This window comes from Bison bison, unplaced genomic scaffold (genome assembly GCF_000754665.1).
Source record: "Bison bison bison isolate TAMUID 2011002044 unplaced genomic scaffold, Bison_UMD1.0 scf7180017864201, whole genome shotgun sequence".
NCBI classification, from domain to species: domain Eukaryota; kingdom Metazoa; phylum Chordata; class Mammalia; order Artiodactyla; family Bovidae; genus Bison; species Bison bison.
The window spans coordinates 1,511,210-1,523,193 of record NW_011494773.1 but is presented as its reverse complement, the minus strand read 5'-3'; the positions used below and the strand labels follow the sequence as shown (position 1 = coordinate 1,523,193).

General features: G+C 45.6%; 1 protein-coding gene across 1 annotated transcript in view; it reads right to left on the bottom strand.

The window, feature by feature from the left end:
* Positions 1 to 11,984, bottom strand: part of CIPC (CLOCK-interacting pacemaker) — a 16,602-nt gene that overhangs the window by 3,290 nt on the left and 1,328 nt on the right. Inside the window, exons 2-4 of the mRNA XM_010844411.1 lie at positions 6,922 to 7,109; positions 3,014 to 3,183; positions 1 to 227 (exon numbers count right to left, since the gene is read on the bottom strand). Coding sequence (XP_010842713.1) covers positions 1 to 227; positions 3,014 to 3,183; positions 6,922 to 7,057 — 533 coding nt within the window. The 5' untranslated portion in view covers positions 7,058 to 7,109. The remainder of the gene's footprint in view (positions 228 to 3,013; positions 3,184 to 6,921; positions 7,110 to 11,984) is intronic.

Sequence of the window (11,984 nt, the reverse complement as noted above, 5' to 3'; positions counted from 1 at the left end):
TCTTCTGCACTGTGGGCAGGGCCCCTTTTGCCAGGGTGAGGAGCTATTTTGGTGTAAGAATTGAGAATGGGCAAGTAGTTCCTGGAGTCCGACTTTTTCTCACCGGCGTGACCCGGGCTGACAGGAGACGGGACAGGCGGATGAAGGAATAAGAGCTGTGGCTGGGCAGAGATCACTTCAAAGGAGGGCTGGACAGTCCACGACTGGAGCTGGGAGGAGCTGCTGCCCTGCAGACAAAGGGAAAAAGCGGCAAACTGCTTGTTACCCGCGGCTGTCCATGGGGCAAAGCAAATACTCAGATGGAAGGACAGAGCTTCCCACACACGGGGTAGCCCTTCTTGATAAGACGAGATGAAAGTGGCTTCAATATTCACTTGAGTCTGACAGCGCAGATTTTCTCTCTTAAGGGAAAACTGGAGGAAATGGCTATCTTTAATTCAAGTGCTGTCACTCAAGAAAAAGAAAAGCGTAGGTACGTGGAGTAATGACGTAGTCAAGGCCACAACTGAGGCAGTAAAAGTATGGACAGTACGATTTGCTGGCGTAAATTAAAACGTGCTTGTCTCAATACCATAAATGTGACTTTACACCAAAGTAAGGTCTTCCTTTAGTTACTTGTGGAATTTCTTTTACTTGAAATCAACTTTTGATTTAAAAGTTACATATTTTTTTTTAAAAAGTTACCTATTGTCAGGAGTCCACAGGTCTGCTTTTATGGCAATGACCCTCAACAACCACAAAGCTCTGCAAGGCAGTAACAGCCACCACCTGCGGGGCTTCCACACTGGGTGTGATTTCACATGGCTGTCTCAGTATTCTCCTGTCTTTGGGCCTGGCTGGAAGCACAGCTCTCCTCACTGAAATGAGGAGATTTGAGAATAAAGTCATAAACACCTGAGGCCAGGCAGAGAGAGCCCTGACAGAGGCTCTCCCCCTTGGTGGAGTCACGTGATTTATCTGCAGAAAGTGATGCTCCCACGTGGGCACCTGATTTGCACACATTTCAGATCCTTAGATACCTGGTTAGGAACTCTTAGCCAAGTTCAACTACAGTGCATCTCCTGTGCAAAGGGTGGGATGACCTGGAAAGTCCATTCTGGAGTCCTCCTGGTGTTCAAGTATACTGAGAGGTGCTGCAATAACAAGCAAGCAATGCTGGGCCTAGCAACCACGCTCCCCCAGCAGAGGAGACACAGAAATCAGGAGTCTTTCAAAGAAGAGATCAGCCCAGTGCAGCTCAGCCACAAGCAAAACTTCAGGCTGTCCCCTTGGTCAATCACACCACAGGGATTGACCTCCAAGGCAAACAGACCCAGAAAATACCCAGTTCATTGCTTTCCCAAGATTACTCTTTCTAGTGCTGCTGTTATGCCCACTGACTTAGTCTGTTTGTACCAATTATTAGATTTGTACAAGGTTACCACTCTTGTTGAAATCATCTAAGGGAATACCAGACAAGATTTTAGACGTGCACAGGATCTCAGGATCATTTCACATAAAGCCTCATGTTAAAGATGAGGAAACTGAAGACCACAGTGATGAAATAATTTGTCTGTAAGAAGACACAGTCTGGTGACAGAACTGGAATCAGACTCATAAGAGAAAAATACCTAAAACCAAGCAGCAATAATTAAGACATTATATAATAAGCAAAGATTTTTAAAATTTGAGATGTGCTGGAACTCTAGCATATGTGAGAACACAAAGCTCCTAGACCGCTCCATCAGGCCAGCCTGCCCCCAAGCCTCCTGTCTCCTGATCAAGCCTTCCCAGTGGGTCTTTATCCTGAAGACGACGGCTCTGCTGGGCCCGCCTCCTCACCAGCAACTGCGGGCTGTTCTCTGCCTTCCGGAGCTACAACACCCACAACAAAAAACACAGACGCCTAAGAAAGAGCGACAAGGGGGCCGGAGAGGAAGGCAGAGAGGAAAGAGCAGGAGACAGGAGTCCTGAGAAGCACTGGTGGGGCCTGAACAACCTCATTTGGGCTCCATTTCATGTCTTTATTCAAATCTCCTCGTTTCAGAGAGGAGAGCCATGCTTCCAGCTGCCATATGATTTGTCAAAGCAAATACCTTCAAATTCTTTTTCCAAACTCACCAGGTTGCCTTGTTGAAAATCAGTTTGAGTTGCTCAGCGATAACTAGGTAAGAGTTAAGACATTAGGGTTTCCTATCAGGCTACAGCCATGTTCTTCCACCTAAGGTGGGAAGGTCACCTACACACAGCCAGATTGCAAACTTCACTAGCTTCAAGCAGCCTCATTAACAGAACCACGAGAGGACTAGTGTGTTTCAGAGAAAAGCAGGATAAGGTTACATGTTCTTTAATTAAGTTCATGTGACTGAGTTCTCTGACTCAAACACTGGAGCTAAGCGTAGATTTTTCATCTAAATCTTTTCTTTCATATCTAGATAATAACCACATAATTTGCATAGTTATATAATAAAACCTGAAACAAGGTACTATGCAATTCTATGGCAATGCTGTGTGGAGTCTGCTGGTAAAGTCATACCTATACCAAAGAGTTGCTTTTTCGCTAATAACATAGCTCTGGCTGATTACTAAGAAAATGCTCAGAATATAACATGAGAAACAGGGAAATTGCCTCTACTTCTTAAATACTTCTCAAAGTCCCCAGGGAAATTCAAATTAAAAGAGCCTTTTGCTTCAACCCTAAACTCTGTTATATCTTAGATGTACTGTGGAATAATAGAACATTTCTGCTTGGTTCCTTTAAACATGACTAAGGTATTCCAGACACCTTTGGACAAATGAGGGGTGCAGTCTTACTGTCTGGAAAATGAGAATACACGTTCTGCCTCTTGTATTCCTCTCTTCAGTCCAGGTCAGTAGCTAAAGGCCACACCCTCTTCCCAGGAGCACAGCACTTGTCGGTGTGGTTTCTGGTGGTCTGCTTCTCACATCCCTCCTTGGCAGAAAGAAACTCTGTGCACAGGAGGCTCAGAAACTCGAGTGTGCAAAGAAGTGACGAGCGCGCGGTCCTCCTCACCTGTTTGACCAGCACATTCTTCATGACCACCATGGGGGACAGTGCTGGGAAGGCTCCGCTCGCGGGCTTGGAGCTTGGCCTTGGCTTGTCCTCTCGGCTCCAGCCTAAGGCGCTCAGCATGTCCTCGGACTCCATCTGCTCGGCCGAGCTCAGGCATTCTGAGCTCCCATCTGCTGGGCAGAGAAAGAGTCAGTTCACTCAGGCTCCCAACCAGTCCTCCTGGGGAGCCACAGACCCCCTGAAAGCGAATGGAACATTTGTGATCCGTGCTTTTGAGAATTCTTCCAGCATGTCTATCTTTCATGGGATTCTCAATGGGATGCATAATTATCCCTCCCACCCCAAGAGATTAAGGATCACTGCCCTAGGACAGCAGACTCCATTCTAACTCTCTTATAGACAAAAGCCAGCATCAATTAGGGTTCATGTAAAAGTAATCATCGCCAATCTACAGAAGTGGGTAAAGGCTTCAAAGTTAGCTCATTACTTTTAAGAATCTGTGGTTGAAAAGGGAGAGGAGTGTGCATGGAACCTGAGAAAAGATGAAGATCTTTAGTGGCTCTGGGCACCACATGATATAGTAATAACCAAAACAAGTAACAATAAAACCCCAAGACTTACCACTTTGCTGAAACTAAAATAGATGCCTCCTAAGTTCCCTAACTATAAAAGTCTGGATAAGTTCATCAAGCGGAGGCTCAGGATGTCTGTCTTTGTTTTCCTCCTCCACCCAGTTAAGCACCTCCTTTGTTAGTGTCCTAAATGCATGATGAGTGTGCCTACTGGGGATCCTGTACAACGGGTGATGGAAAGATTCTCTCCACGGCCAAGAAAAGAAAGTTGCTCTACGTGACATCCATAAGGAAAGGACTTAATTAGTTCCTTGCTGGAGTAAACCAAGAGACTGCAAGTAAGGAGGCTGGGAATACCCTAGATGCTCGTCAAAAATCTCAGTGTCGTCTGGATGAGGCAAGACTGGAATGTGACTATAATTTAGAAGACTGCAACTGTCAACACTTGCTTTAATCAGATTCTCCAGAGATGCTTTTCAGAAATTATGGGTCTTGGGGTCTTCCCCTCAATCTATGGAATTGATTTATCTGGGGTCCAGGCACACGTATTTTCACAAAGCACCACAAGTAATCCAGATGTTCACCTTTAGTTAAGAACTACTGGGCCGGAAACAAAGAACTTCAGAAGAAAAGTACGTACCCAGTACATGTATCTTGTTTTCTATGCAAATACCATTCTGCATGAAAAGGAAACCCGGGCTCCTTGGAGAAATGGCTGATGTCTTTGGCAGGGAAGCCTAGACATCTTACTGTCTAGGCTAGAAAGCAAGGAAGCGCTCAAACACAAATGCGAGACACGTCCAAGACACAGGTGCCATCTAGAAGGGACCCCCACTGACCCAATGTGGGACAACCTGGTATCAGAAAGAATACTGATAATGGGTTGACAAACCAAATCAGAAAAGAATTCCGTGAATCCACAGTGATGCTCAAAAAAGGGGTCAGAGAAGTGTTTCCTTAAAGAAGATCAACAGCTAATAAAATGTAAAGGAATGATACAGAATTAGATCACCATTTTTCAAACCACAAATTTAATAACTGGTTCAGGTAAGCATCATCAATGGACGCAAAAACCAGGGTCAAGAGGCTGTTGGCAAAGAGTCACACAATTGTTGAGAGTCACACAATCTCAAAGTATCATCCCACAAACTGCTTATTAACTACAAAGAGAAAGGAGTACTTTCATAATAAAGAAATCAGGTCTACAATTACTCCCTTAATCAGAGCATCACCAAGAATAAGACAAACCTAGGAGTCACCTCATGTGTTGCAATGAGGATATAACATCAAAAATTTAGTTTTCTATTTAAAAAATGTTTATTCTGTTTCTAATACTGGGGAAGCTACCAGAGAAGTGCAGTGTGAAACATCCTACAAAACAACAGGCCTAATCATTTAAAGATGCTGATTTCATGAAAAAAAGAAAGGAAAGAAAAGGGAAGACAAGGGAACTGTTCTAGACTAACGAAGATCGAAAAGACAGGACAATGAAATGAAATGCACAACCTTCAACTGAGTTCTGCGCCCAAAACAAGCAAATATACAAAAAAGACTAACAGTTATAAAGGACACTACTGAGACAATGCAAAAAACCAAAATATGGACTCAGCTAATTCATAACTGCCAATTACACATCCCAAGGTAACTGAAAGGATAACTCCAGCAGCGATGACACCACTGGCACCTGGCCAGAAGTGGCTGGAGGCCTTCACTAGGACCACCTTCTGGGGCACATGAGTCTGAGTATTTTTAAGACTGCCTTATGTCTGAACAGCACAAAACTTCTTAAAGCACTGCTGCATTGAGAACAGGAAACTTTCAGAAAAACTACCCAGACTGCGCAACATGCTACAAAACAGGCGGCCCGATGGAGCTGAGGTTGTTAGAGGAAGTACCAAAACGGCCGCAGTATTGAGAACAACAGGGGGTGGGGTTACGGTCAATATTTATTTTCTTCTCTGCATGTACCTAAACTTCTAAGCTTCTACAACGAGCATATATTACCTTTATGATATATGTAAAAACAAAACAAAACAAATATGATATTAAGACAGAGAGAAAAAAAAAAAGACACTAGGCCTGCAAAGTTTCCCAAACCTGTTTGATCACAGGCATCACCAGAGACACTTGTAAAAATAGGAAACCCACACTCCAGGCCCTCCCCGCAGACCCTCCATGTCACAATCTCCAGGAGAGGGGCCTGGTGTTTTTTAACAAATGCATCAGACGAGCCTTATGATGAGGTGAGCTTGGGAAACAATGCGAAAAGATTGAGAAGAAAAACCCAAAGAGCTATACGCTGGCCCTAACTTTCCTGAACTGCCCTTATTCTAATCCCTGACGCGGTGCTCTGCTCCTCTCTGAGCAACAATCTACTGGTAACCTGGCTTCCCCTGCAGCTTGACCTACAGAGAGAAAATTTACCAGTCTAAGGGTGAGAGAGTTCAGGGTTCCTAAGAGCTGCATTTCTCACTATAAATTTGTAAATCGACAAGATGGACTGATTAGTCCTGTGGGCTGGAAAACAGAAATCTTCCTCCAGGAGAGGGCTCTGCTCTCGGGATGTTGGCCCAGGCCAAATCCCCTGGCATCACCCCTCTGCATCCCCTGGGCCAAAAATGTTGCCACTCAAGCCGTATTTAAGCCACTACTCTCAGACCTGGAGATTAAAAAAAAGCCTCAGCACAAAATTACAAGATTTACTGGGTATGCAGCTAGTTCTTCCAGAAAAACTAGGAAGAAAAAGTGTCCTGCTTTCTTGTCTCTAATAGGTCCTCAGGTCTGGAATGGGGCCAGGAGACTCACAGACCAAGCACAAAGAGCAAACACTGGCAGGGATGGGCTGTCAGGAGGAAACGTTTTTAAACTTAACAAAATACTTTCTTAGAAAAAAGATATCTTAACAAATTATATACTACCTTTGTTAAATTTGTTATATGTGGTGACAACATGCAGTTTTTTTTCCAATGTGATTATTGGAATGCAGGGTAACTGCAATATAACTATTCCTGTGAGAAAGGAGGAAAGACAACAGAATTGAGTATTTTATATCTTTTCTCCCATGACCACTTGCCACAGTGGGAAACGTGTAAGATTTGAAGTTGAGAGTCTGAGCTGAAAAAAGACGTCAAACCGTTCCTTCAGAACTAACCCCACTGTGACTCTGATGAATACCCTGCCATGTGGCAACAGAACTATCATTTTAAGAGACCAGAGAGCCATTCATTTCTCCTGTGGGTGAAATCTTCCCATCCTTATCACACAAATGAGTTTTACGGAGGACATTTTTCAGGTAAATCATTCACTACAGTGTAGAAAGGATAAGGTAATTTTAACCTGAAAATCCAGAGTCCTTATCTGACTCAGCGGCTGCCAGGCCGAGCTGACGAGCCGCCTTTTTCATCTCTGAGCCCTTGCTTGGTTTGGCTGACAGCCTTCGAGAGCCCTCTCTGGACGGGTTCTTCCTCTCCATGTTTTACTGGGCAGCGAGGGGACTCATCAGTACTCTTTTCATCTGGACGGCCCTGTGAAAAAACAACAGTTACGTAAGAAGTCACTGCCTGGAGAGCTGGGACAGGTGAGCAAGCTGTGAGTAAAGTCGGGGCAAAGGACACGGGCCTCACCCACGTTCTCTGCGGGCACTTTCTCAGAGGTCTCAGCTGACAAAGGCTACACGTTTACTCAGCAGGAGAATGGTTTCCACCCAAAGGCAGGCTCACTGTCCTCTCCCTGCCCTCTAATTCCATTACAAATGCAAAGCACACAGACCATTCAGTGGAAGCTTTGTAAACTGCTAACAAAGGCACATTTGATTAGCTCTCTGGAATGCTCCCTGAGGGAGAAGAGAGGAGAGGGGATGCCCATCTCGGACCAGGCCTGCTTCCCAGGATACCTCTGCAGGCCCGAGACTTTCTGCCACCTCCCAGAGTGTAGTTTCTCAGATTAACCTTTCAGTTCTTTAGAGGTAGTGAACAGAGAAAAAAACAACTCCTTATATATGCATGCCACATTCTGGCTTAGAAAGTGCGTCTATGCACACGGAAGACCAGATACACAGTGCTTTGATCCACAAACGCCCGTAACATTATTGATGTTAAGATTATCTCATTTGAGCCTCAAAACGTCCTTCTCAGTTGTTATCCCATTTTACAGAAGAGGAAGTTGAGGCTTAGATAAGTTATATTCAGTCATTTTAAAATATTTCCTGAGCGCCTGTTGTGAACTAGGCATGGTGCTAGGAACGGGGGGTACAGAGTCAATCGAATAGACCTGGTTCCCCTCTTCCTGGAGAGACGCCTAGATTTGATCCAGTGACACACAGCTAGTTCAAAGCAGATCCAGAAATAGGTTAACAGCGCAAACTGTGAGACCAATGAGCCCTTCAAGATATTTTAACAGGGCCCTCTGAACAGCCAGGGCTTCCATGGTGGCTCAGATGCTAAAGAATCTGCCTCCAATGCAGGAGACCTAGGTTTGATCCCCAGGTCGGGAAGATCCCCTGGAGAAGGGAATGGCAACCCACACCAGTATTCTGGCCTGGAGAATTTCAGGGACAGAGGAGCCTGGTGGGTTACAGACCACGGGGTCGCAAAGAGTCGGACACACGCCTGAGCTTAACACTTTCACTTTCTTTTCTGAACAGCCAAGGAATGGCAGCTGGAGAGGCGGCACAGTAAGAACACAGGATACTGCAGGGATAAAGAGAACAGCAGACCAACAGGTGAAACAACAACAACGCAACTGGTAAGTGCTCCAGTCTGAATGTCTGTGTCCCCCAAAAATTCATATATGGAATCTTAATCCCCCAAGATGATGGTATTAGGAGGTGGGGCTTAGGGCACAAGGGCTTCACCTCATGGGATGAGTGCCTTAGGCTCCAGAGAGGTCCCCAGCCCCTTGCACCACAGTCAGTGAGAAGTCTGTGACCCAAAAGAGGGCTGTCCCTGGACCATGCCAGCACCCTAAGCTTGGACTTTCAGCTTCCAGAACTGGGAGAAATAAACTTCTGTGGTTTATAAGCCACGCGGTCTGTGGTGTCTTGTCATGACAGCCCAAATGGACGAGGTGGTACGTTTAAGCTACAGCTGGTGGCATTCTTATTTATGATTCATTTTCGACTCCATCCGTTCATCCTTCTGAGTAGAGAGAAACATGGGCCCCCTGTGAGACAGCTGCGTATCTAAAAACACCCTCAAAATGCCGAGTGTGAACGTTTCTGCTAATACAGGATCTAGTGAAGAACATCAACCACTCCAGAAGCAGAGGAGGGATTGGAAATAAAATTAAATAGAAGCCAAGGATGCTTACAGGCATCCTTGAACAGCTCTCTTGCTCTTTTGCATACAGTAGAAGTGGACTAATGCATGCATGCTGATCAGAACGAGCCTCAATTAAATACAATTCCCAATAAAAATTAGTCTGTACCGTATCTAACTCATTCAAGGCCAGCGGCTTCCCCACTCAGTCCGCTCCATGCTGAGCACTCTTTGATGGAGCACATTTAGTCCCACGTGCGTGAAAGCACCTGTCACACCTCTCATTAAAAAAAAAGACAGCGCTAAGTCGTGTCCGACTGTTGTGACCCCATGGACTGTAGCCCACCAGGCTCCTCTGTCCATGGGATTCTTCAGGCAAGAATACTGGAGTGGGTTTCCATTTCCTTCTCCAGGACTTCTTCCCAACCCAGGGATTGAACCCAGGTCTCCCAGGCCCTGTCACACCTCTCATGGCACTATGCAAAAGCATGTCTCTCCAATGGACAGCGAGGAAGTCTGACAGCACGGACAAGTCAGTTTAAAAAGCAAAATAGGAGGGTGGGCGGTTGGGGACGGGGGCGGCCGCAAAAAAAAAAAAAAAAGCAAAATAAAATGCAAAACTGTTCTCTAATTAAATATGGGTCCTTTTGTATGAAACCCAACAAGTGTATACTGCTGTCTGAAACTGAACAGAGGGCTTCTTCAAAAACAGCAGCAGCTCTCCCTGGTGGATGGGCCATCAGACTAAATTCAAGCCTGACCCTGCTACTGATTTAGATTGGGAAGGTAGCTTATGGCTATTGCAACTAATTCAGAACGTGACGAAGTTTCACATTATCTTATGAAATGGATTATTTTACAGGCATTTGAGATAAAGCATCCCAACTTCTTCCACAATCCTTGCAACAAGACAAGGAACAAGGTCTTGCTACTGTTATTAAGCTGCAGTCAATGAACAGAAAATACACAGGAATTTATCCTGCTCATCTGAGAATTTTCAGGACAATACTGATTGTGGGGTCAAAATGCTAAAATGTGGACGTTAAAAGGAGAACAGATGTAAAAATTTTAGATTCTGGGGAATTGGTGGCAATTGGAAATAGAGACTGCATAATCTACTTCAGAATAAGAAAGTGACTGCTTTCGATGTGGAAGTGCTAAAAATATGAAAGCCTCTGTCCTAAGTAAAATTCTCTTTCAGCAGTCTCAGTGTCCCGGAGAAGTTCAAGTGGGCATCAGAACAAAGGGCTACATGCCATCCGACCATTCCTCTGAGAGACGTGCTTCCCTCCTGGGAGTGGCGCTGAAGATGCCAGTTAGCCAGTGAACAACAGACCCGTTCATACACAGCACAGACGAGGCCCCCGACCAGAGAGAGGCAGAGCGACGGCATTTACCACTGGTGGCCACGATGGTGGCAAAGTCCGAGAACTTTAAGAAGATTATGTTCCTGGTTGTTATCATTTTACAATAAAGTCAGATGCTCATAAGCTGACCAGGCGTTGAAGATGGGTTACCAAGCTCATACCCACTGTGCCATCTCTGACTCCTGGCACAGACTGGAAACCACGACAACTGTCTTACACACATCTCAGATCCATGAGCCTAACTCTGCATTAGAAGGACTCCAAGCTAAGCTTGAACTGACCTGAAAAAGGCCTCTTATAAGTGCACATGTAACACACGATCCAAAAGGTTCCCAGAGAGAGCAGTATACACTAAAACTCCCAACAGAAAGTGAACCAATATATCTAGAGGTTTACATCCATAGGTGTAAGATAAAAAATTCTAACAAGCGTGGCACGGCACTTGGTTCTCCTATTTATGCACTTCTTACATTAGACTTTAATTATCTGTTCATCTCTTCAGCCTCAAGGGTTGACTTCATCTCTGCAACCTCAGCCCCTAACAATTCATGTGTGAGGTATACTCAGAACAATAAATTCCAACAAACCTTCTGTCCTGCCAAGTCTCAGGACAGCTCTAACAGCTTAGCTGTCACCAAAACACCTGAATGGCTTGAAGGTCAGGAGTCTGCATTTCCTGGTCACCTCAAACACCATGGTCACCTCAAGATTTAATGTCTAGGTCTGGTCTCTTGCAGGAAACAGGTATTTCATCCACGCCTCATTTTAAGCCACCCCTCATTTTGCCTTTAAATCCAGCAGCCAAACTAAAGGTTGGTCTAATCCACAATCTCTATGGAGATTCAGGCTTCTGATAAAAAGGAGGCCCAAGGTACACAAGGGAAGGATCTGAAAAGCTGCTTGCAGATCCCTCTGTAATAGACAACTTGGCAACTTTCCTGAGAGCTCAAGTTCCCTTTAAAATGTGTCACGTGTGTAACAGGCGTGCACAGACAGAGGTGTGCGGTGAAAGCCCAAGCAGAGGCTTAAATACAATAAAGATACACCGCCAGAGAAAATTAAGACTTTACCACCCAGAAAGCCATGAGTAATCCCAGTTGGAATTATAAATGCATTACTAGGTTTTTCTCTGAAGTCATTTTCTCTTGGTCTGCATTTTCAGAGATACCAATCTAGGGGGATGTCTGTGGATTTTAACAAAGGAGAAAAAAAAAACCCACCAGCCAACCGTCTACCTACATCGCTAATACTCCTCTTCCCTTTCACAAACATTTGCATGCTTCGATTTGGCTGTAAATTCTGGTCAAAGGTCCCGAACCCGGATTCCATACAAATGTCCTCAGGTATGTATGGCTTACTCATTTTGCTCTTTCAAAGATTAGATGAGACTAGAGAACTTCCTCAAAACCCCCTGCCTGGAGAAGAGTTCGCAGTGAACAGTGCGCACCGCCCCTCCCCATTCGCACCAGCCCACGATACATCTGCGCCAGACAGCAGGAGCGCCCTCCAGGCACCCACCAGCCTGCCGGCTCAGCAGGGCAGAACTGGGCAGACCCTTGGACTGTGCTGTGACTGGCATGCCACCAGCCTGCCAGGGCAAACGCCCAGGCCATGCAAGTACTGCCAGGACTTGGGCAATCACAGGGAGCCTGGCTGCGGCCCGGTGCCCTGGGGCCTGGATGGATCGGAGGTCCCCTGAACCCACCCACTGGCAACCACTCACTCCGTACCTGGGACTGGCCACCTTCTCGGCCACCTCCCCGCCCCCTGGCACCAC